Below are 25,777 nucleotides of genomic sequence, written 5' to 3'. Positions count from 1 at the left end.
ATTTTGTTAAATTCATTCAGCTGTTTCTGATTTGTCACTGTGTTTATACTCCTTACACTGGATACTTTATTGGAATTAAATACAGTGGTACCTTAGGTTACAGATGCTTCAGGTTACAGATGCTTCAGGTTACAGTCTGCTAACCCAGAAATAGTAACTCGGGTTAAGAATTTTGCTTCAGGATGAGAAAAGAAATCGCGCAGCGGCGGTGCGGCAAGTGCTTCAGATTAAGAACAGTTTCAGGTTAAGAACGGACCTCCGGAACAAATTAAGTTCTTAACCCGAGTTACCACTGTATAGGTGCTGCACTTTATATTTATATTTTTATAGTGACTCTTATATGATGAAGGGAGGCTGGTAATTTGTTCTGGACATCATTCTCTAGTCAAATACTGTAAACAGGTTCTGCTGGTTTGTAGTTGCAGTGCTTCAAAACCTGGAAAACCTATGTGATCAGCGATGCCAACAGGGCAAAAGAAAAGAGCCTCAACCCTAATCAACATTTCTTATGTGCCTCCAGAATAATTTCAACTGTATTTTAGTGCCACAGTTATCAGAAGCAGTTAACCCTACCATGGTAGCATAGAATATGCCCACTATTGGAATGGTTAACTTCGAAGTGCAGAAGCTCATCAGGACAGCTCCCTTATCCATGCCTTGGGTTACAGATGCTTCAGGGTACAGACTCCACTAACCCAGAAATAGCACCTCGGGTTAAGAACTTTGCTTCAGGATGAGAACAGAAATCGAGCCGCGGTGGCACAGCAGCAGTGGGAGGCCCCATTAGCTAAAGTGGTACCTCAGGTTAAGAACAGTTTCAGGTTAAGAACAGACCTCCAGAATGAATTAAGTTCTTAACCCGAGGTACCACTATAGAGTCCAAAAACTGAAGGTTTTGTGTTAATCCATTACAGACACACAGAGCACAAAACCCAATTTATTACAATCAGCTGGCAGGCATATATTAGTATGCTGGCATGGTTCCCTAACTTCCTCAAAGCTAACAGGTGACAAACAACAGTCAAACTTGAAAGCCTCATTATTGCCTCATTCATTTTGAGGAGCAAGGAAGTCCCATTGTTTACTGTGGAGCTCTAGCAGGACTAGGGCTGCACTTCCTGACATTTCCCATCCACTACACCACAGAGATGCCTTTCCCCACCAGCGTATCTGCTGCTCTGCTGAGGCTCAGCTACTGCTTAATTGTGGAGCTTCTGCTCCTGACTGCAGCACAGACAGTAAGAGGGGAGTAATTAAGTTGGGAGTATTTTGAAAGGAACAGTTTGGCAGGAAGTGCAGTGAAGACTGGGTTCGGGCTGATAGACTGCACAGATGTAATTAGGCCAAAGAAAGAGAGATAAGAGCAGACACAACTTCAATTCTCTTCAGTCCAGCCAGGGTGAGTTCTGGGCTTGGGCCTCATCGACTTTCCTTGCAGGTCTCTCTGTTGCTGGGCTAAATGAGGGCTTGTTGTAGAAAGATGGCGCAAGACCAAGAGCTGAAAGATCTTCTGGTTAAGAGGGCTGCAAACACTTTTATTGTTGTTTTTGGTTTTCTTTCTAAAGTAGATGCTGCATGAACCACCCAGAGGAGGGAGACACTCCGGGTCTCTTTTTAATGTTCCCATCTTCTTTTTAAGGGGACATTTATTTATTTATTTAGGTTGCATTTCTAGCTCACCTTTTTCTCAAAAGAGCTCAAGGTGGTATACATGGCTCTACGTCTCCTCATTAATCCTCACAACAACCCTGTTAGGTAGTGAAAGGCCCAAGATCACCAGGGAGCTTAATGGCCAAGTGAGGATTTGAGCCCTGGTCTTCCTGGTCTTGCTCTCTAACCACTATGCTACACTGCCTCTCCATTTTTGGCTGTTGCAACATTGGTTGGGGTTGGGCTATAAGGGTAGTGCTCTGGGCGTCCTTGGAACATTTTCATTCAATTCCAGAGAGAAGAATTGAGGATGGGGGTCATATATTCCTGGTGAAGAAGAATTCTTACAATAGTTCTGTTCTGCCTCTTGCTGCTGATTTTTCAGTCCTTCCTAATTGTTCCTCTTCATTCTGCATCTCTATCAAGCATTCATTCTGATTGTTTTGCGGAGAGGTCAGAGACCACATCGCATCAAACAAATGCCATTTGTCCCTGTGCGTTTTCCTGTCACTTTCCCTATCGCAAATGACATTTTGATTATTTTGGAAGTGGGTTTATCACACAAGAGCTCCAAATCGAGTTTAGCTACCCAACCTGGTATGTGATCAAATCCTGCTTGAATATAGTGACAGTCTGTTCTGTCTCTGCCTCCCGACACCAACAGCAAGCCTGCCTCTGGGGAGAATTATGGGGTTTCAGTGGATCATTGCCACACTCCAACCAACCTTGACTGGTGCTGCACTGAATACCCAGGTGGGAAAAGCTGGGTAAGGTCACCAATCCAGGTGTCTGAGATTTACACTGGATCAGCCACCTCACTCAGCATCAAATTGTGGATGAGAGTGAACTGAGCTGGCATTAAGCAACAGCACCACCAGACGGAAAGGCAGTCCACAATGTGTAGATGACGTGGAGCTAGCTGGAGCAATGGCCTGACTCAGTGAAAGGGACTTCCTTTGTTCTTGGACTCCACCTTTTCTGCTGTCAAGATTGTGACAGACTCCAAGTAGCCACAACCTCTAAGAGCCATGATTGTGAGATGCCTTCTCTGTTGGTGTTGTCTCCTATTGAAAACTGTCTGCGTTGCCTTCATTATCAATTTCTGAAATGTCATATATCTTTTAGCTTAACTGAATATATATCCAAAAAGTTCTCCAAGCACTTGGACATTTGCTTATGTGATTAAGAATCACATGGCAGTGAAGGGTGGGGCTGCCTCCACTGAACTAAGGGCACTGTTGTGTCCTGGATGGACCTGGATACTGTCTATCCAGATCACAGCAGCATCATAGGTGAATACAGCAATCTCCTCTCAACAAATGTGACTCCCTCACCGCAAAATGCTTGTAGGCAGTAGGAGTTGAGGATGCGACAGCCCCACCTTCCTTCCAAGTAATTGTAAAGTCACGTGAGAGGACATCTGAATAGGATTTAGGAGTTGCACTGATGAGTCTTCTGCAGGCCTGTGCCTACTCTGTTCTTTAAAAACAAAAGCTTTACAACCTTAGGGACTAGAAACTTGCTTCTTTTCAAACGAAAACTCCAGATCTTGAATATTACATGTCATAGTCCATCTCCACTTATACAGTACAAATACACATAGACCTGACCTGACCTTAGTAGGGTCCATGTTAAATTTCTTCCTTCCAACGCACATTTCTTTATCCCTCTGGACCAGCTTGCTGCAAAAACCAAGATGACATTTGATTAGATATGGAATGGAACAGATTGAAGAAGAGCAGCCTATGACTTCTAGACTTTTCCTCCTGGGTGCTTGCTGGCTTCCCAGCAAAATAATACAAAACTCCTCAGTTCTGGCTCGGTCGGGAGATGCTCCACCATTTTGCCAATTTGTTTTGGCACTGAACCCATTTATGGTTCACCTTCCTCCAGCCTGAGCCAGACCGCAGGGTCAAATTAAACATGATGTAGGATCATGGCTTATGGTAGCTTGGTGGGCATTTGGGTGTATGCTTTGGGGAGCAGGAGCTTGAATTAGGGGAACCACCCATAGGGAAAGAGTTAGGCACCCTCCACTGTTTCCCTGCTCCCAGTTCTTTCCTCCTACAACAGCTTTTCATCCAAAGGTGTGGGGTGGGGGAGACCATCAGGTTACTGCTACATGTTTTCACATGTGACATGTGCTTTGGCCCATTCTGAACAATAATTAATACACATCACAGCATTGGCTACCCCCATCAAGGTTACAATGTGTAGCTTTCCAGCAGGGCCAACATTTTAAAATGCACGTTTGAATGGTCCATCCCTTTGAATGGACAGCTTCCCCATTCACCTAACAGCAACAACCACCACCACCACCACAACAACAACTATTGTTATTTATGTGCCACCCATCTTACTGGGGACTCCGCTGTAAGTTGCAAATGTTTTAAGTGTGTTTTAAGTGCAATATACAATGTGACACTAGATGGTGAAATTTCCTTATGGAAAATTCAATGTATTTTTTAAAGTGCTTTTTAAAAAAGCATTTTCAGAACTTTTTTTATATGTGTGTAGTTTCCACCTGGGTTGCCCCAGCCAGTCTTGACAGCTCCCAGCAAAAAATAGTGAAAGCACAATACAACATCACACACTAAAAACATCCCTGAACAGGGATGCCTTCAGATGTCTTTTAAAATGTATTTCCCTTAAAATGGGCCATTCAAGAGTCCATCCACTCAAGCCCTGGCACTTTACTGAGACTTGGAGTCATGGCATTTCAACCTCATTGACTTGGATGTAAATGAGCAGTAGCAAACATTGCAAGGGTCTGCTTACCATGTTCTGCTCTAAAGTATTCTTCAACCCTGGGTTCCCAGATGTTGTTGGACTACAGTTCCCATAACCTTCAGCCACTTGGACCAGAGATGATGGAAGGTGTAGTACAACCACATCTGGGGACCCAGTGTTGAAGAACATTGTTCTAAAGACTGGCATGTATATCACTTTTATTGTTTGCCCCATGCAAGACGGCATAGTTATCTCACATCAGGTTTTCCAAGAATTTGCTATGAATATTGGGGATATATAGATTCATTTTAATGCCTTTGCACTCCTTTTTTAGAATTCTTATTGTGGCATCTTGGGTGTTCCTGAACCTGGTTAGACATTTTCAGTGTAAATCATCTATATTTTTGTATATACTGTGCACATTATTCTATGCCAACTTTCATAACAGTATATGTTTAAAACATGCAATAGATTTATTCACATGGGATAGATTTATTCTTTAGTCTCATGCTTTTTGTTTATTTTCTTAAACGCAGCCCAGTTTTTGCTTTGTTTTTAGTTAGCAATTTTTATGGCAGTGCCACAACTACACTTATAGCACATTCTTAGACTCACAGAGACATATGGTGCTGATAACAGATTCAGAGGAAACCTAACTGATCAGCTGCTAAAGATACTATCGTTGATATTTTCTGTTTATGATGTAACGGAGTAAAGATTATATGAAATGCTTTTTCGGAGTGATACACAGTTCAAAGCAGTTCAGGCTCAGGCTCATAGCCCAAAATGCAGTGGGAATCAAGAGTAGGGGGCTCAACCCTGTCTTAGATGTTAGGTATCTTGTTTTGAAAATTAAAGAAAATCTGTTTATTGGGAGATACTGGAAAATAAACATGATTCACAGATCATCGCTGGGAATGTTGGTGAAATGAATACGCCATGGTTACGGTAAGTAATGTTTAACTCGGTTCCTTTCTTTATCATCTGCAACATATGAGCCCATCATTATTATTATTTTTCAAATATAGAGAAATTTGTACAGCAGATTAGGTTTTCTTTCAGAAGAACACAAAGAGAGAGCATCATACACCTGGTATCCAGACAACATGGGTTAGTTATCAGCTAACCAGGAAATATGGGGTCTCCCATAAAGCTATAAATACTTAACGTGGTCATGACCACCACTCCCATCAACCCTGATCATTGATCATGCTATCTAAGGCTTATGGGAACTGGAGTCCTACATATCTAGAAAGCCAGAAGTTTCCCATCCCTCCTCCTTGTGGATCATCCCTGGCTCCTCACCTTGTTTGTGTTTGCTGGAAACGATCTATCTCTTCAAACACTTCTGCAATCTCATCTTTTAGCCTCTATAAATGAGAGAAGAGAGAGAGAATGAGGGGAGGGGAGGGGTGAGAGAAGAAAGAACAACAGACAGAATAGTTATTCACTGCAGACGTCTGACGTGTGAAAAGGAAGTAAAGACCAGTTACACTTGGTTACTAAAATAGACTTGGGGCTTGTTCCAGTCATTTCGCTCCCATCTGAAGGGAACCCATACCGCTGGTTTGTTTTTAAAGTCAGCTGTCCATCAAGTGGCCAAAACATTTAGTGGTTTCCCCAGAAATTGTTTGCTGTGGATTCAGCCATGGTAACTGCTGTACAATCTTTATCCTTGAGGCAGTCATTAGGGGGAGGTTGCTCCGGTTATTCCCATTTTACAGATGAATAACATCTGCAGAAGGAGATCGAGACCACATACACACCATACTTTTTAAGCACTTGTAGCTTCAGCCAAAGAATTCTGGGAGCTAGAGTTTGTTGTGGGTGCCGAGAGTTGTTCAGAGACTCCCTATTCCCTTCACAGAGCTACAATTCCCAGAGCTCCCTTTAAGGAGATGACTGACGGTTAAACTATTTTTTTGTCCCTTTGGAGTAGCATTGTATCTATGGGGTTTTGTCCTTCCAGACTATGGCTTCTATTTTTTTATTCTTCATTTTCTTTCTTTTTGTCATGTTTGCAGGTTTTTTTGTTGTTTTTTTTTGTAGCAAATCAATAAAAAATATAAAGCAAATCAAAAATATAATTGATTTGGTAGCAAATCAATAAAAAATTTTTAAGATACATTGCAAGCCAGAGACTGAATAGAGATGGTTGGTCACAAGTCTTCTAGCAACAAGGCTGGGCCTCTTTCCCTGGAGCTGCATCTGTGATTATGATGAATGTGTGTTTTGGGAGGAAAGGTGTGGCCTTGGCCTTGGGGAAAGGGCCTTAGCCAGGGCCAGCCCAAGACATTTTGGCACCTGAAGCGAACCACCAAATGCTGCCCCCACTCTGGCCAGAGAAGAAGGGGTGAGTGAAGGAACAAAGGGGGAAGAAAGTATTGGAGGTTCCGTTGTGTACGGCCGAGCTGTAATGGCTCTCCTCCTCCGTGTCTTCGGAATCCATCAAGGCTCTCTTCCGATGCTGATTAATGACCTAAGCCTTTAATGAGGCTTCAGGCATGTTCCCTCATTACGCAGAGTATACAAACAGCAGAAGGAGCTGAAAATATGTGCTACATCGCTACGTTTATTTATAACTACGCAGGACAGAAAAGAATATGCATCTGCTCTCTGTGAGAGTCAGTGAACAACTGGAACAAAAAAAACAGGAAACCAGTAACATCAACATCCGTCTCCCGTCTCCTGTGAGACTTCCAACAGTCTAGAATGTCAACAGAGCCTTGTGACTCCAAAAACTGCACAGTGGCATAAACAGAAACCTAACAGAAAGATCTACATTGGGATCTGCTGCCTCGGGGATCCTGCCACCTGAGGTGGTTGCTTCACCTGGCCTCATGGGTGGGCCTGCCCTGGCCATAGCTCAGTGGCAGAGGCCATACTTTACATGCAAATGGTCCTAGATTCAATTTCCACCATCTTCAGGTACAGTTGGAAAAGACTCATGTTTAAAATGCTAGAGGGTCACTACCACGCAGCATCAACAATAATGAGCTACACAGACCAATGGTGGTCTGTCATAGAATAAGGAAGCTTCTTGTGTTTGGACCCTTCCCAGCAATAGTCATATTTCTGGCAATGCTGCAGCCACTGCCAACCTGAAGACGATGTTGGACTACAGTTCATATCATCCCATTCCATTCACCATGCATGCTGGGGCTGATGGGAGTTGTAGTCTAACACCAGGTTGAGGAAGACTTGGCCTAACTGCCCTTGGGGTGGTTAGTTAGTGGAAGGAAGCTTACATTACACTTATACCGAAAACAGAGACTGAAAAGACACAGCTTAAGAATTACCGCCCCATATCGCTGCTTAATGTGGATTACAATTTTTTTGCAGATATTTTGGCTAAAAGATTAAAAAAGGTAGAAGGTAGTAGAAGAAATTCATAAAGACCAAGCGGGCTTTCTCCCGGGCAGACACTTGTCTGACAACACAAGGAATATAATTAATATTCTAGAAAAACTACAAGTGAATATCAATACCAAGGCAGTTTTGATATTTGTGGACGCAGAGAAAGCCTTTGATAACATCTCTTGGAGTTTTATGAAGAAGAATCTACAGGGGATGGGGGTAGGTCAAGGTTTTGAAAATGGTATAGGTGCAATTTACTCAGAACAAAAGGCAAAATTAATTGTGAACAATGTAGTGACAGAAGAGTTTAAGATTGAGAAAGGGACATGACAAGGTTGCCCAATTTCTCCATTGCTCTTTATATCGGACCTTGAGGTTTTGTTAAATATGATTAGAAAGGACCAAGAGGTTAAAGGTATACAAGTGGGAGCTAAACAGTACAAACTGAAAGCATTTGCTGATGACTTAGTATTGACTTTACAGGAGCCAGAATCTAGTACTAAAAGGGTATTGGAACTGATTCAAGAATTTGGTCAGGTAGCAGGTTTTAAATTGAACAAGATGAAAACTAAGGTTTTAGAGAAAAAATTAACGGTGAATGAGAGAGAGAAGTTTCAGGAGGAGACAGGACTAACATTGGTTAAGAAAGTGAAATATTTAGGGGTTAATATGACTGCCAAAAATGTGAATTTATTTAAGGATAATTATGAAAAATGTTGGACTGAAGTGAAAAAGGATTTAGAAATATGGACAAATTTGAAGTTATCATTGTTAGGTCGAATTGCTGTGATAAAAATGAATGTGCTGCCAAGGATGTTGTTTTTGTTTCAAACATTGCAAATTTTGGATAAGCTGGATTGCTTCAAGAAGTGGCAGAAAGATATTTCCAGATTTGTTTGGCAGGGCAAGAAGCCTCAAATAAAATTTAAGATATTAACTGATGCTAAAGAAAGAGGTGGATTTGCCCTGCCAGATCTTAAACTGTATTATGAATCAGCTGCTTTTTGCTGGCTGAGAGAATGGCTGCTTCTTGAAAACACTGACGTGTTGGATCTAGAAGGTTTCAATAATGCTTTTGGCTGGCATGCTTATTTGTGGTATGATAAGGTAAATGCACACAAAGCTTTTAAAAATCATATTGTTAGAAAAGCATTGTTTAATGTTTGGATAAGATATAAGGATTTGTTAGAAAAGAAAACCCCAAGATGGTTGTCACCAATGGAAGCGAAGGTACAGAAAAAACTCAATATGGAGGCCAAATGGCTGAAATATTGGGAAATTTTGGAACAAGATGGCGACAGAATAAAATTGCAGAGTTTTGAAAAATTGAAAAATAAAGTGCGAGATTGGCTCCATTATTATCAAATAATGGAGCCATACAATTTGGACAAAAAAGTTGGCTTCCAGGTGGAAAAATCAAAATTGGAAACAGAATTGTTAGATTCAAAAATTAAAAATTTGTCAAGAATGTATAACTTGCTGTTGAAATGGAACACTCAGGATGAAATGGTGAAATCTGATATGATTAAATGGGCACAAGATGTTGGACATAACATAATGATAGCTGACTGGGAACAGTTATGGACCACAGGTATGAAATTTATGGCATGTAATGCCCTAAGAGAAAACTTAATGAAAATGATTCATAGGTGGTACATGACTCCAGTCAAGCTTGCAAAAATTTACCATTTGCCCGATAATAAATGTTGGAAATGTAATGAGATTGAAGGTACATTTTTTCACCTTTGGTGGACATGCCCAAGGATTAAGACATTCTGGGAGATAGTTTATAATGAAATGAAAAAGGTATTCAAATATACCTTCCTGAAGAAACCAGAGGCCTTTCTCCTGGGCATGGTCGGCCAATTGGTGCCAAAGAAGGATAGAACATTTTTTATGTATGCAACAACAGCAACAAGAATACTCATCGCGAAGTATTGGAAGACACAAGATTTACCCACCCGGGAAGAATGGCAGAGGAAGTTGATGGACTATATGGAACTGGCGGAAATGACTGGCAGAATTCGAGACCAGGGAGAAGAGTTGGTGGAAGAAGACTAGAAAAAGTTTAAAGATTATTTACGGAAATATTGTAAAATTAATGAATGCTAGAAAAATGTTGGAATGAAGTTATGTGGCTTTAGTAGAAATGTTATAAGGAATTAGGTATAAATAGATTAATAGAGTATTAAAGGAAAAAATAAGGTTAGAATGTGCTAAGATAATTATAGGATAGAAAACAGAGGAAGGTGGAAAGGAATTGCTGAAACAATTAATAGAAGTGGAATACAAAAAGGGAGGTGTGAGGATGTCACGGAAATAAGTGAATGAAAGATAAGATATTGAAATTATTTGATGTGTTTTAAACTGTTTTTGTTTTGTTTTGTTTTGTTAGTTTAATGTGTTAGTGTTATGTTATGTTATGTTACGTTGTGTTTTTGTATTGTATTGTATTGTCCTTCTTTTTTGTAGTGTTTAAAAGTAATAAATATTATTTAAAAAAACTGCCCTTGGGGTGGTGCCCACCTGGATGTCTGCCAGCAGCTCTTCCTTGTGCTTTTTGATGGTCTGTAGCTCAGCTTCCTCAGTTTCATTTAAATCTGATGTGCCTGAAAGGGAAAAAAAAAAATTTTACTCCCACCCGAGATTTCTCTGAATGTCAAGGATATGATCCAGAAGAGAACATGGCCATTTTTTGACCTGCACATTTTTGAGCTGCTCGTCTTCTGAACAACTCAGCATACAAGGTTCTCCTTGGAAATACACAAACCCATTTTATCCTAATAACTTCTCTTTGGGGTAGAATCAGCAGTCGACCCAAGACCATTGAGTGAGCTTCACGGCTTAGTGGGGATTTCAACCCAGGTCTCACCACTCCTCATCTGATACGGACATCTAGACCACCTACATTTTCTCAGAGCTGGTCCTTCAGGTGCTGTTCTCACAAACTGTTCCTTAAAGTCAGCTGAGCTTAAAAGTGGTTTGGGGACTTGAAAGTGCCCTGCGTTCTTAGACTATGGAGTTTGCTACACAAAATGCGATGGTCATGAACTTGGATAGCTTTAAAGGGGAATTAGACCAATCCACGGAGTATCAGGCAATCAGTAGCTACAAACCATGATGGAAATATCCCTACCAGTATCAGAGGTGGTTGCTGGGGAACACAAATGGGAAGAATGTATGGTGCTCATGTCTGGCTTGTAGACATCCCACAGGTATCTTGGTTGGTAATTGAGAAAATGGCACGCTGGACTAGTTGGGTCTAGCAGGGCCCATGTTACGCTTTTATGAGGCAAATACAAGCCAAAAAGACTGAAAACACACATAGGGATTATTGCCCTAGAATTCTCCCCATGTCCCTCTTTCCAAACTCCCAGAAGTATCGCTCCCAAAATATTACCAAGTCCATAATTTCCTTCCAAAGCATCCTGGAGTGGGAAGAATCCAAATCAGATAAATATTTTGTTGAAATATAATTAACAATCAATTACAAATTCACACCCAGTGCAAAAGCATTCCAGATCCTAACATTTACATTACAGTGGTACCTCGGGTTACATATGCTTCAGGTTACATACGCTTCAGGTTACAGACTCTGCTAACCCAGAAATAGTACCTCGGGTTAAGAACTTTGCTTAATGATGAGAACAGAAATCGTATTCCGGCGACGTAGTGGCAGCAGGAGGCCCCATTAGCTAAAGTGGTGCTTCAGGTTAAGAACAGTTTCAGATTAAGAATGGACCTCCGGAATGAATTAAGTACTTAACCCGAGGTACCACTGTAGATCTTTGGTGGAAATGCCCCTTGAGTGGGCTTGCATACCCTGACTCCCATTTTTAAGGAGCGGTGGTGGCAGCAAAGGTGTCTGGTGGTTTTTAAAGGGGCAGAGGAGGCCTTGCTATTTATCAACCAGTGGCTACACGTAGATGTTACTCTAGGTTGTATGTAGTTCCTCTTTTATTCTTAGGAAACTGGGTGGGTGATGTCAGAGATGAGAAAACCACAGAATGATTCACTACAGACCAAAAAGAAGAAGAAGTAGCGGTCTGGGGGCCAGCAGCTCCATAGTTAAATAAAGATTACTCAGAGCACTCAGCAAGATTCTGACAATAAATGGGAAGCTGTTGCCGTAGCTGAAAATAAATGTCAGCAGCATCAAGATTCTCTTTCTCTGAAGGCTGCAGCGTTTGTAATAATGGAACTGGGTATTCAGACTGGACTTTGAATTCAACAGTTTTGAGAAATCACAATATTTATTTTCCTTGTGGGAATCAGGAATACCTGCACCATTAGACAGACTGAGGTACCCCTCTTTTCAGATGACAGATTTGGGGTAACTGTTAAACTGCAGCAAATGCTAACTTCTTTAATAATAATAATAATAATAATAATAATAATAATAATAATAATAATAATAGATGATAGGGGGGAAGTATTATTAAAGGACTCCTCCAGGCAACTTATTGAGCTGAAATAAATAAATAAATTGTCCAGTAGCAGCTTAGAGACCAACTAAGTTTGTTCTGGGTATAAGCTTTCATGTGCATGCACACTTCTTCAGATACACTGAAACAGAAGAGATATTGGATTCTTGTCTCATTACATATACTAAAGCTATTTTTGGTCATCTGCATACTATCCCTTGCTTTTTCCTGTAAGACTAATTGCAGTCGTTAACAGTCATTAACAGGTTTACCATGCCCATTGAGTCAACCACTCATCTTCCACCACCCTTCTGAGAAAAACCTCACCCCACCCTCCCACTAATATAAGGGTCTGGTGACTTCTGTTTCAGTGTATCTGAAGAAATGTGCAAAGTAATGCAACTCTGGAGGCATCCAATATCATGATACATTTTAAACCACATTGGAGTCATCTGTTCGTTTTATTTTTCAAGCTATACCAGCTTCAGTGACATTGAAAACATACTTCACAGGAACTGGTATTTTGTTTAGGATGCAGGGCTGTTATCGGAAATGGGGAACAGTCATTGATTCTTTATTCCACAATCCTAGAGGTGTAATCTGATACCTGTAATAACTGGCAGGGACATATTCAGCTTGCAAACCCCGCCTGCTGAAGAATTCTGGAGAGTCTGAAAGCTCACCTCAATTTCGTGACATTTTGGTTGGTCCTAACAAAGGTTTATGCCCAGCCTTGCATTTTGGAGTCCCCCCCCCCCCTTATGGACCGACTTTGGCTCCTTATGCTTTTCACACATTGTGGTGGAATCTACGCACATATAAAAACCGTTCTGAAAATGCTTTTTTAAAAAATAATAATAATACATTGAATCTTCCATAAATTCAATGGCCACCGCCATTTAGTGTCACATTGTATATTGCACTTAAAACACACTTAAAATGTTTCATTTGCAACTGTATAGCCGAGTCCTGTGTTTTCTTTCCAAACATAGCCACTAGTCTGTGGTAAACCATTCTTTTATTTTTATCTTATTTTCTCATGTCTGGACAAAAAAGGGAAGTCCCACCCATTTTGTCCTGGAAACTCTTTATCTATGCTACAGTGCACGTGCAATACCATTGCTAAATATATGGTCAGAAAAGGGGAAGCAATGACCTAGATTTTGAGGTGCAGAGGTAGGGACAAGGAGCCTAGTCAGGCATATTCCTTAGTATGTGGGTTTGAGCCACTCAAGTAAGGTCCCACCCTCATACATTCCTGGTTATTACCATTCGACTGCATTTGGGGACCAGTCACACAACTATGTGCACAGTTTCTACTTTAACTAACACCATTGGTCACATTGTAGTGTGATAAACATAAGCTGAGTTTCAGTTGTGCTCCGGGGGTGAGGCCATCACATCACCTTTGCACTGCTGGGATGGACAGGAAGGAGGCATGTAGCCATCAGAAGTTCTTCATAGAGACCTTGAAGGATACAGCAGCTCTGTGTGGTTAACCCATCACCTGCATGCAAGCAGCACTTCTGCAAATTTAGATGCTCATCCTCAGATGAGCAAGGTGAATAATGAGAGCCAACAAACTTTCTCCAACCTGGTGCCTTCCAGAAGGAATCCAGCTTCCATCATCCCTGACCATGGGCCATGCATTGTGAAGGGTACCAGGTTAGGGGTTAGAGTATTAAACTAGAACTTGGGAGAGTTTAAATCTCCAGTTATGTGTGAAATTCACTGCATGACCTTGGGCTAGTCACTATCTTTCAGATGAAAGGACCTCACGGGACTGTTGTAAGGATAAAATGAGGGGCTTATGCAGCGTTATTTTTCTAGGAAAAGAAGTGCCGGAACTTACCTGCACTAAGTATTTTGTACAGCCTAATCCTATATTTGTTTGCTCAGCTTTTAGTCCCACATATTCAGTGGAGCTTACTTCTTAAAAAGAGAGTATAGGATGCAAAGTCCCACTGATTTCAATGGCACAGAGCCCCCACACTTGCTAGACAGAACAGAGGATTCATTCCTAGCGTACAATCCGGGTTAAATGTGCATAAGTCCAAATTAAAGCAAGAGGACTTCAGTGATTAAATGGATGCTGAGGTCTTGTTAATTGCAAAAAGACTTCAGAACTAAGTCCTACTGAGTTCAGTGGGGTTCAGGTCCAGTGGTGAGTGGGTATAAGATTGCTGTCCCAAACTTTATTCTAGGATAGAGGTGGGGAACTACGGCCTTCCAGTTGTTGTCAAACTACAACTCCCATCATCCTTTACAACTGGCAGTGTTGGCTGGGGCTGATGGGAGTTGGAGTCCAAAAACATATGGAGGACCGGGGGGGCCACTAGGGGGCGCATCAGAAGATGGCTGACAATAACATCTCTCTGACCCACACGAGGTAATTTGGAGGCTGTGATGGGAGTAAATAGCCTCCCTACCCCCCCCCCCAGGATTGTGGGGTGGGACTGCCCTTGCCTGCTGTGCCCTATACCACCCCCGAATCTGTGGGGATGGGGGCACTAGGCACAATGCCCTCCTGTGGGATTTCGGTGCTCCTGGACGCCGTCTCTGATCCGCGCCACTAGCTGCAAGAACTTCAAAAGAAACAATTTGGATGAAGCAAATGCACATATTTCAAGGAAGAAGGGGGAGTAAAAACTGCTAACAGAAGAGATCTCTGATAAAACAAGAAGAGTCGAAGGAGCATAAATCACGAGAAGATACGCCAAGACTCGGTATGGCAAAGGGACTGATGGGGGAGGGGGAAAAAACTTACTTTCTTTCTTATATGTGATTAAACAAGAACCCCCCCACACACACACAAGTCAGAAATGTCGTTTTAAGGACTTAAGCTGTGGATTTAAGGCTGTGTGGAGATAAACTTTCGAACCAAAGCATGTTTTGAGAAGAGCATGGAATGTATAAGGGCTTTGGAATGACGCAGTTAAAAGTGCCGTCGCCATATTGGGAAGTTCTGTCGGAGGACTTAAGTCTGAGAGGAGAAATAGAGAAATAGAGCTTTTTTTATATTGTGGGTGAAACTCCTCAGTGGGACTTAACAACGACAGTTCTGTAATTAATGATGGAAAGAGCGCTGTTATCTATGAAGGCGATGATATATGGAAACCATCTCGATTTGAGGATTGGAAGAACGGAAAAATTCACACAGGATTATTATTGGTGTTTATCGGCTTAAGGAGACTATCAGAATAGATCATAAAGAAAAAAGAGAAAATATATGACCAAGAGGAGATGTGGAAACAGCAAGATAAGACTGTATAGAATTATGAACTTTGTTTGGACTGATTTGGACATTAACGCAGTAGCAAGAAGATGATCAGAATCCCCCTTCGGATCTTGAAAGATGGGTCCCCTCAACAAAATTTAAAATTCGGCTTTGTAATTCAGAATTTATGTGATTTGATTTGATTTGATTTGATTTGATTGGCCGGTTAATAAAAAATATTTTTTAAAAAAAAAAAACACATATGGAGGACCACAGGTTCCCTAATACTGCTATAAGCACTTAACTTGGAACTTCCATCGTCCCTGACCACAGATTCCTCACTCCTGTTCTAGGGCACAAGGGAAACTATCCATGGAACTGGCAAAGCCAAATTGTACCAGCCTCTGGATTCTAGCTGGGAAATAGAAATGTATAGAACATAGGAAGCTGCCTTATATCAAGTCCACCTAGCTCAATGTTGTCTGCACCAACTGGCATCCCTCCAGGGTTTCAGACAAGAATGATCTGGCAGACTACTAAAGCACCTGATAGCAGGAAAAAGAGGCAGCAGTGTAGATGGTCAAAACTGGATAAATAGAAGATGGAACATTGCATCAGTACCTTGACATGCCCCAGTTGGTGGGATTTTCCACAGCCAATGTGAGAAGAAACATTTAAGAAGCTGGCTGTGGTATTTTTCCACCTTTTGAAATCTCCCTTGTGTTTTGTCAAAAGTGCCCTTGGACACAGAATGTGCTCAGATGGGTACTTTCAACTTCCTACTTCAGAGATATTCTTTCTGCAAATTCCTTTTTGAGAGACGTTCTGCAGAGCTGTCTGCTCAGGGAGGGTAAGTGGTATGTTTCTGAAGATATCCAGAGCACCAAGCTTTTCACAGATGGCATTTTGATCTGAGGAGACCAGAACCAGAGGCTGTAGGAAGCTCTGGAAACATTCAAAGTCACGGGGCTGAAATTAAATAGAGTTCTCAAATGAGAGCCCAAGAGATAGCAATTAAAAGATCAAGATAACCAAGCTGCACCTGGGAGGCCTGAGGCTTTTTCCAGCGGATGAAGGCGTTCCAGGATTCTTTGATCTGGTGAACTTCCGAAGGAAATTGATTCCAAATACAGTAGCTCAAGGTTGCTATGCAGAGGCTGCAATCCTATACAGCAGGGTCCCCATAGATCTCCAGTTGTGGTCAAACTGTGTTTTCCATCAACCCTGGGGAGGTGGAGCGAGACACTTCAAGCAGCAGCAACAGTGCTGGGTAGGGGTCCAGGTTGGCACTAGCCAAGGACCTCTCAGTAGCATCATGGTGGGGGCTCACTGGTGTGTGGCATATACAAGAACAAAAGGAGAATCCTTGTGGATCAACACCAAAGTCCATCTGATTTAACATCCTGCTTCCAACAGTGACCAAAAACCATGCTTGCTTGGACTTAGCAGAGGTGGAGTCCCACAATATTTGTACCATTGCTCTGCAGTGGCTCAGTTGGTAGAGCCTGAGATCCTTCATCTCAGAGTGATGGTTTCAAGCCCCATCTTGGGCAAAAGATTCCTGCATTGCAGGGGGCTGGACTAGACAATCCTTGTGGTCCCTTCCAACTCTATGATTCTATGATACACCAAGGAGTCAACCTGTTTTTTATTTAATAGGAGATGAAGCTTAGGAACAATTATGTGGAATACCTGGTCATCTCCATATATTCCACAGAGCAACCAGGGTATCAACAGTCATGCTAACTTTTAACTCGAGAATGGTACTCATGAAACCATCAAGGTGCATCAACCTGAAGGGGAGAATAGTTTAGCCATGTGTCCTGTCATGTAGAGGACAGACTTCTATCTGAAGGTCTACCTGGTTTCCAAGTCCAGTTTAGAGACAAAGAACCCTATGAATGAAGAACAGGGGCCATGAAGTTGCACATCAACAGTTAGCACCCAGACAACAGACTGAGCAGGCTGACACACAGGTCATTCAATCACAGTCCTCCTCACTATGGTGGGATGTATTGTATTTCTATTTAAATCACGGCACTTGTTCTAAATTCTAAATATACATATTAGCACATGCACATTCTATGCAAATCTGCATCCACTTTTGGCACAACCTCTGCCCTGGGGGTAGACTATCTCAACTGGTCCACCACCCTTGTGGAGAAAGAGTGACTTGACCATTTAAAATGAGTTAATAAAAATTCCCCACCCTCCTGAGACCTCAGTCTTCCTGCCCAGTTGAAAATAAACACATATTTTCCATTTAACCACCATGGTTAGCAGATGTTCAGATACATATTCTTCATGAAGTCACCTAACTCCCTTTTAAAGCATTGGAAGCTAGTAGTCACCACAATTCCTGGCAATGAATTGTATAAATTAGTTAGGTGTTGCATGAAGAACTACCTTTGTTTTTTTATCTATCTTGAATCAACTAGCAATCAATCTCACTGAGAGACTCAGAGTTCAGGGTTATGAATGATGATGAATAAAGCTGTAATTCTAAATACACTTACCTTGCAGTAAATCCCATTGTATTCACTGGAATTTACCTCTGGGTAGACATGCCTAGGACTGCACTGCTAACCCCTCCTTTTCCACTCTCTCTGCACTTCTGTATCTGGCAGTTTTCTAAATGGCTCTGGACACCAACTGTTTACACAAACATCCTCTTGATTTCCTGCTCTGAGTCACCTGATTTAATTACCGTATTTTAATGGGATTGTTTTATTGAATATTTTAATTACGGTTGTTTACATCTTAATGGGATTCTTTTATTGTGCTTTTTAATTATGGTGCATTATTAATTATAATGTGTTCTAACCATGTTGCATGATCGGGGTTTTTTCCTGTTTTAAAAAACACATTAGAAGCCTGTTTTGATAGTAAGTGGCACATAAATAATGAACTATCACCACAACCACTGGAACAATGCAATATGCTTTAACCTTACCCCAATCAGGGTGTCCCAATAAGGTGGGGGGGATGTGAAAGTAGGCAGGTTTCTTGCACCTTTAATAGCTGTGTAGATGGACTAGGGGCTCACCAGCTCTATACTTGTAAAGTGGCATCATACCAATTTAAGATTCTTCCGTAAAGAATCCTGGGGATTGCTAAGGATGCTGAGAGCTGCCAGGAGACATCTTTCCCCCTCACAGAGCTGCAATTCCCAGAGTTCCATTTGAAAGAGAGATTGATAGTTGAACCATGTGGAAAGGAACAGGTACATTAGTCTAGCTAAGTTTAATGTATCCCTTTTCATTTATTGATGATACTTTGGAAGGCAACTTATGGACCTAGATCTTGGTCAGATAGTGGATAAAGTGACAATTTTTTAAAATCAAATTTCTTATAATAAATCCAGAGGGTGGGGGAGAGAGAAGGAGTCAGAGTCTCCCAAAGATTACCGGTAATCTTCCTTGAAAAACAAGACTTGGCTTCCCACTCTTTTAGTTGGGAACCAGTAATCGCCCAGTTCCTGATTTCCTCTTCTAACATGGAGCTTCCAAGGGTCTTGTTAGATTTGGAGGGAAGTGCGTGGCAGCTTTCCTGTTACCCAGACCTAAGACAGCATCCCATTTGGAAGCCACCATGACTACCCTGTGTACAGCCAAAGAGAACATGGGGTCTTGGGAGGGGAAAGATCACAGCTGGCCTACTTCCACAAGGAGACAAATCCCCCCCCCCATCCATCTAGCTGTGGTTAGCTATAGATGCTTTGGGGGGGTTGGGAAGAGGGGAAAGTAGGCACATGTTCCTTGCTCATTTTTCAGAAGGCCCTGAGGAGCTTGTCATGGACCCTTGTCTCGTGAACTTTCTCCACTTCCAACATTCCAGCCTGTTAGGATACAATTTATTTGTGATATGTGATAACAAAGGCAGATGTCAACTGCCTGCCTGGTCCACGTCCAAGAGGTGGGAATCTAAAACAGAAGCCAAGCTAAATGTTTATGTATCCCTGACAGAATGATGGGTAATGAATTGTAGAAATAAATTTTATATATTGAGAGAGCACTTTTCCCAAACTCTGACAGGTGGAGGCTAGTCCATTAGGGCAAATGGGGCACTCCCCCACCAACCTTGATCTGCCCTCATGCCAACTGCTAGTCCAAGGGATGGTACTTCCTGTCAGCATTCTCCTCCTTATGCCTCAGTGTTGCCTTAGTAGGGGGAAGGATGGAGCACAAAACAAGAATTAGTTGGCTCTGCCTGTCATCGGCTTTGGCTCCACCTACTCTTGCTCCCAAACCTCACAACTTTTCCCAATGGAAAACTGAGACACATGTATTCTGGGACGTCCTGTGCAAATCACTTGACCCCCACCTCACTGTTGCCCCAAAAAAGAGTTTATTTGGGGGTGAGATCTCATGTGCCCCTGAAAAAACTCTTTTGGGTGGCAGCAAGAGCAGCACCCAAAATGGCCATCGAGATTATGGGCTCCTTTTTTCTGCCCTACTAGGCCCAATGGGCACCAGCCACCTCAGTGCCTAAGAGCTGCCACAGTGTGAAGACCCAGATGGGTTTGTTTCCCTTGCCTACGCCCCACAAGAGGTTTTTGTTTGTGTCCCACCTTAAGTGATAAATTCCTCATTGCCTAAGCCGCTCCTGTAAAACTTAATAGTCTTCAAGAAAAAAACACTTAAAATAAAAACAGTCAATAAAAACAGACTAACATCACAAAATCTAAATAACGACATGCTCTAAGAATTTATCACCTGGATAAAAAGGTAGCTAAAAGCACACCTACATGTTTTTGAATCAATGATAAGGTACAGCTGACATATGCCGAAAGAGCTGGGTTCACCAGGGAGAGGCTCTGAGCCCCCTGGAGAGAGTTAAACATGGCGACTGAGGTGGGATGCCACCAGCCCAGTGGCTTCCTTCACCCTCACCACTGCCCCATTCTGCCTCTCTGGGCTCTGGCAACTGGTGGGGCTGCCACAGCTGGGAGAGTAGCAGAGTGTCACCTCAGCTTACATGCCACAATTGCAGAAAGTTTTCAAGTAAAATAATTAATAGCAAAGCAGATTCGGTTGGATCCAGTACTACTCAGAACAGATCCATTGAAATTAATGAACATGAGAGACTTAGGTCTACTCCTGAGTTGGACTAACTTTTTTAGTAAACTGTTTTGAGGATTTTTTTCTTTCAGTCAAGGAGTATAAATTTTAATAAATAAATAGATACAATCCAACAGGTCTATGGTGAATAGGGATTGAGGGGAAATTTGATTCAATAGTCATTTAAAACCTAATCTATCAAATCTGCACTTTCTGAAGCAACACGTGAACCATAACGCAGCTATCCTTCAGAATGTGCACTTATCTAAAGCTTGCAAGGCAGTTCTCCAACCAAACAAGGTTTGCAAAAATGCACATTTGGGGGGAACATGTGGGTGACAATGAATAAATTAGTGAAAACAACATACAAAATGCATTATATGAGAGGAAAATGCTTGCATATAAAATGTGTTTAAGAGAAATCTTGCTGGTGAATTTTTGTGAGGATTCTTATTCCTTTTTTTGCAAATTGCTGCAAAAATGGAGAACTGAATTTAAGTCTGGGAAAATGAGAAACTGAGAAAACTGAAATGGGCAGCGGCTTCCTAGTTGAATACAATCCCTCCTTCAGATGGTATCCAACTAAGTTTTACTCAGATTAGACACACTAAAATGAATGGACCTAACATAACCATGTTAAATTATTTCAACGGGTCTACTCTGAGTAACCCTTACTTGAATACCACCCTTCATTTCCTGCCTTCAGCAAACCCTTTCTGCCCTATACACTTGACTGTTCCAAATTTTCCTATTGTTTCTCAGATGTAATGGAGGATACAATGGAGAATGCAATGGAGGTCTCAAAACTCCCATGTAAAGACCATTGACACGAACAGCATTTTCACATATAGGGATCCACAATTGGGGAGCAGTGGAACAGTCCCCACCCCACCCCAGATAAATCATGAAACCCAGATTCCCAACTTTAGTTGTGTGGGGGAGTTTTTTAAAATGAAAATAAGTTTTTACCGATTGCAGAATCTGAGATTTGAGGCAAAATTTACAGGCAATATTAGCCACACACCCTTCCCTGAAAAAACTAACCTGATCACCCCTTTCAGTATTTTTCTTCCACCGCCCCAGGAAAAATACTGCGGGCACCTCTGCTTGCCCAGTTTGGATCGCCCCTTCTTCCAATCTTTCCCCTTAACCGAACGTACTTCTCTAGGTCATTTGGCACGCATCCTTACCCTTCATCCCCAAGATGCTGGGTCTGCTTAACCCAATCTGAAAGTTATGCAGAAAGGTCAGCAAACTGGGGAAACTCATCTACAATCTGAGCCAGAATAGGTGTACTTGTAAGCACACTTCAAAGAATATGAAAGCTTTCCTCTGGATGGCATTAAAAAAAAAGTACAGGGTGAAATCTGGCTGTCTCCCAACAACATCTGTGTGGACCAACAACACTGGAATGCTGAGATATAAGAGAAGGTGGACACCCTTCCTCTTCCACATCCAGAAACCAAGGAAACTGGTGGCACTTGAATCTTGAATCAACACTGGCCACAGGGCAGCAACCTTCACTGCACCTCCACAGGCTAGTTTAGGGGCACACCAGACAGGCTGTGTGGCACAGGTAGCTCTGTCGTCCAACACTCATGCTGCCACTCCCAGCCTCCCAGCATCCACTGCCTGAAGCAGCCACCTCCTTCTCCCTAATGGTGCAGCCAGCCCTGGTATCCCTCCATTCACACATAGCCATAAAGCATCAAATGCAGAAAGGGCACATAAACCAGACCTCTTTCAGTCACAGGTGGCTTTGGGAGGGTGGAAGTAAAAGAAATAAATCCTTCAGACCAGACTGGCAAACCTCAACATCTTGCCCAAGAGATCCCTGTTGTCTCATTTATTTTCAATAACTGGTTTAGGCTGGCAATGATCCTATGAGGCAGACCCTTCTGGATCCCCACAGCATGTATGACTTGGAGGCAGAATAAAGACATGGCCCCCATTTTCTAAAGAGTTGACTTACTGGTGGGATGTGCATCCATTCTGAAGCCGGGCTGAGAAGACAATTCTCCCAACTCTGGTACAGCTGTGTGGGTTCCTCTTCCCTTTGTGCTTCTTCGGAATTAAAGTGACTTCAGAGGAACAGTAACTAAAATGTAGGGAGCAGCCCAGGAGGACTGCACTCATCTGTGACTCCGCCCCCTTTCTTTCTCTCTGGTTCCTCCTCCTTGTGGGTTCAGATTGACAGAGGAAGCCATGTGGTCCTGGTTCAGAAACGAGTGCAAATGCTCTTTGGTTGTTTCCTGAAAGAAAAGCCACAGTATTGCTGCCATGAGCAGCCGTTCCATTCTTGCTGAAAAGGGTCTTGAGCTGCAGATGTGCGGCAATGCAACAGCTCTCAAGGTGTTTACAGACAAAATGACAGCCCCGCTGAGGAAAATGGGATTTTGTGGCCTGAGCTGTCATGTGAGCAGTTCTGTGTTGGCTGTTTTACCCTGCATGCTCTGGGAAAGAAAAGGGAACTTGGAAGTGCAAAAAGGATTTGCTTATTAAGAGGATGATTTGGTGCTGCAAATGTATCCCCATCTGTTTTTTAGTCCTCAGGCTCTGCACAGCAAATCAGCCGAGTAAATAAAAAGGAGGGAAGTTTTTCAGTTCTTTGCATCCTGGATCTCTGGGCTTGTTCACACAAGGGTTTAATGTGGGTTTGAAGCTGAACAGAATCTTCCTTGTTCAAGTGGCAGCCCACACTTTCTCCCCAGTTAAGTTGGATTTCCCCCATATATGGTTAATCTGATAAGGGAAGAAAATCCAATATAAAATTGCAATGTACCCAGTTGTGGATGCAATAAAACACATTGTGTGGGTGGGAGGCAGGGGTTCATGTGTGTGGTGATGTTTCGCTGGGTGCTGTCTACTGCCACACTTCTTACTTCCGTTTGCTTCTTGCCTGAACATCCCTGAACTATCTTGTTTTCATCAGCAGAAAGAAAAGGATGCAGTTGACAAGTGTCCCTGTTTCCACCAGTAGTTGCTGAAGGCACATACATGGTAATTTTATTCTATTTTTATTTTAAAGCTGTTTTGTATAGAACTGCTCTTGCACAAAACAGCAATATGGATATAGATATTAAAAGGCCTTTCAGGAAGAATCAGCAGCTGCAGGAGGTGTGAAATAAAAAGGGAAAGGGAAAGGAACAAACTAATTTATTCCCTCACCCCAAAATTGATCTCCTCATCCTTCCTTGGCCATATGTGTATATGTGTGAAACATACTGTATATTTTCTACTCTACCTCAACTTCTGATCTGGGTATTACAGATACCCATTGACATTTTGTGCCCTGGCATTCTGGCACAGTGCTTGGCTAGATGAAACACGCTTGTGTTTGTTTATTTTTGAAAATGCTGTACGTTTATTTTTCTAAATCATGTAAAGCCAGAACATGGAAAAACACATTGTCAGGGGCTCAGGAGCAGAGGCACAGGGAAGAGAGGAGATGGAGAGCGAAGGGGAAGAATCCAAGGGGAGCGTAGGAGAAGAGGACAGTGGACCGAGGGATTCCATGAGCCTCTCCAGCGAATCGGAAGATTCACAGAAGGGGGCGCCAGTGGCCAGGGGTAGGGGGTTCCCAAGGGGAACGCCCCAGGAGCAAGGGGGCAGCGGGGACTCCCAGAGCAGTAGTTGGAAATCAGGACCAGCTTCACCACTAGAGCAGAGTGGGGGGGAAGAGTCCCAAGGATCGGGGCCAGTGCATTCCCCACCAGGGAGAGAAGATAAGGCAGGGCTGACCACACCTCCATCGGAGAGTCAGACAACGGAGGGGAGGTCAGATCCGGCCAGTATCCCGGAAGAGGGAAGCAGTGACAGAAGTAGTGTAACGGTCAGGAGGAAGGTCACTGGGTTGGGGCGAGAGGCAAGTTCAAATGTACAGGAGCGCGGGACAGCAGAGAATGAGGATTGGGAACCGGGTCCTAAAGCCCGCCGGAGGGAGGGGGAGGAGCTAAGCGACTCAGCGTCGGAAGAGTCCAGAAGGGGCAATGCCCCAGTGGGCAGGAGGACCCAGAGGAGGAGAGAGCAGCGTAAAAGGTGGAGCAAGGCTAGGATCTTAAACTGGTGTCATAGGGGAGGAGACTCAGACGGTACTACGCCGGTCTAGGGTTAAGATGTAGAGCTGCGCGCTGCGGCTTTGAAATGGAAACTGAACCTCAATAAAGACTTTGTACATAACGACAGCCTCGCGTTGGTCCTCTGTGAGCTGGGACCTAGGGGCAGCTCTGACACACATCTATATTTAAAACAAAAAATTCCTTCCAGTAGCACCTTAAAGACCAACTAAGTTAGTTCTAGGTATGAGCTTTTGTGTGCATGCACACGAAAGCTCATACCTAGAACTAACTTAGTTGGTCTTTAAGGTGCTACTGGAAGGAATTTTTTGTTTTGACTATGGCAGACCAACACGGCTACCTATCTGTAACATCTATATTTATTTATTTTAAATGGCCATTCTGCCCACCATGAAACAGGCTTGAAATGTTTGCTTTGTCTGAAGTTACTTGTTGCACAATTCCATGGACAAAACATGTTTAAGTGCACCTGTGTAAGTTGTTCTAAACTCTTTTTAAAATTTTATTTTACTGTGTTTGTTTGTTTCATTTGTACCCCACCTTTCCTCCAAGGAGCTCAAGATGAAGTACATGCAGTGGTACATCAGGTTAAGAACTTAATTTGTTCTGGAGGTCCGTTCTTAACCTGAAACTGTTCTTAACCTGAGGTACCATTTTAGCTAATGGAGCCTCCTGCCGCCGCGCCGCCATGGCGCAATTTCTGCTCTCATCCTGAAGCAAAGTTCTTAACCCGAGATACTATTTCTGGGTTAGCGGAATCTGTAACCTGAAGTGTCTGTAACCTGAGGTACCACTGCAGCCCTGTCTTCCTGATTTTATCCTCACAACAACCCTATGAAGTAGGTAAGGCTGAGTGGCAGTGACTGGCCCAAGGTCACCCAATGAGCTTCATGGCCAAGTAGGGATTTGAACCCTGGTTTCCAGGTCCTAGTCTAACATTCTAATCACCATGCCACACATGCTCTCTAGGGGCTTATGGTGAAGGGCAGGTTAATAATAATAATAATAATAATAATAATAATAATAATGTGCAAACATAAATAAGCACACCACAGTGCACCTCCCGTTTCCAGAAATACTGAAGGTGGGAAAGTAGTAATGGAGAGGAGAGGACAACAGCACACTTTACAAATACATCCCATAAAGTGCTCTCCATGGTTTAGACAGAAAACTTCGAGATAGATTTGGGAGGCATAAAATTAGAAGTGCTCATGCATGGGGGAATGTGCAACAAAGTGCATATGGAAAAAGAGGCCTAAGGAT

The 25,777-nt window shown here is 42.6% G+C and overlaps 1 protein-coding gene across 1 annotated transcript in view; it reads right to left on the bottom strand.

Annotated features, from left to right (window-relative positions):
- Positions 1 to 22,561, bottom strand: part of CYTH4 (cytohesin 4) — a 42,154-nt gene extending 19,593 nt beyond the window's left edge. The window contains exons 1-4 of the mRNA XM_079992923.1: positions 22,411 to 22,561; positions 10,264 to 10,346; positions 5,686 to 5,750; positions 3,266 to 3,332 (exon numbers count right to left, since the gene is read on the bottom strand). Of these exons, the coding sequence (XP_079849049.1) occupies positions 3,266 to 3,332; positions 5,686 to 5,750; positions 10,264 to 10,346; positions 22,411 to 22,429 (234 nt within the window). The 5' untranslated portion in view covers positions 22,430 to 22,561. The remainder of the gene's footprint in view (positions 1 to 3,265; positions 3,333 to 5,685; positions 5,751 to 10,263; positions 10,347 to 22,410) is intronic.
- Positions 22,562 to 25,777: the final 3,216 nt, after the last annotated feature.

Source organism: Podarcis cretensis (genome assembly GCF_951804945.1).
Source record: "Podarcis cretensis genome assembly, chromosome: 10".
Lineage (NCBI taxonomy): Eukaryota > Metazoa > Chordata > Lepidosauria > Squamata > Lacertidae > Podarcis > Podarcis cretensis.
Note: the sequence above shows the minus strand (reverse complement) of the source record. Positions and strands in the feature narration are given on the sequence as shown.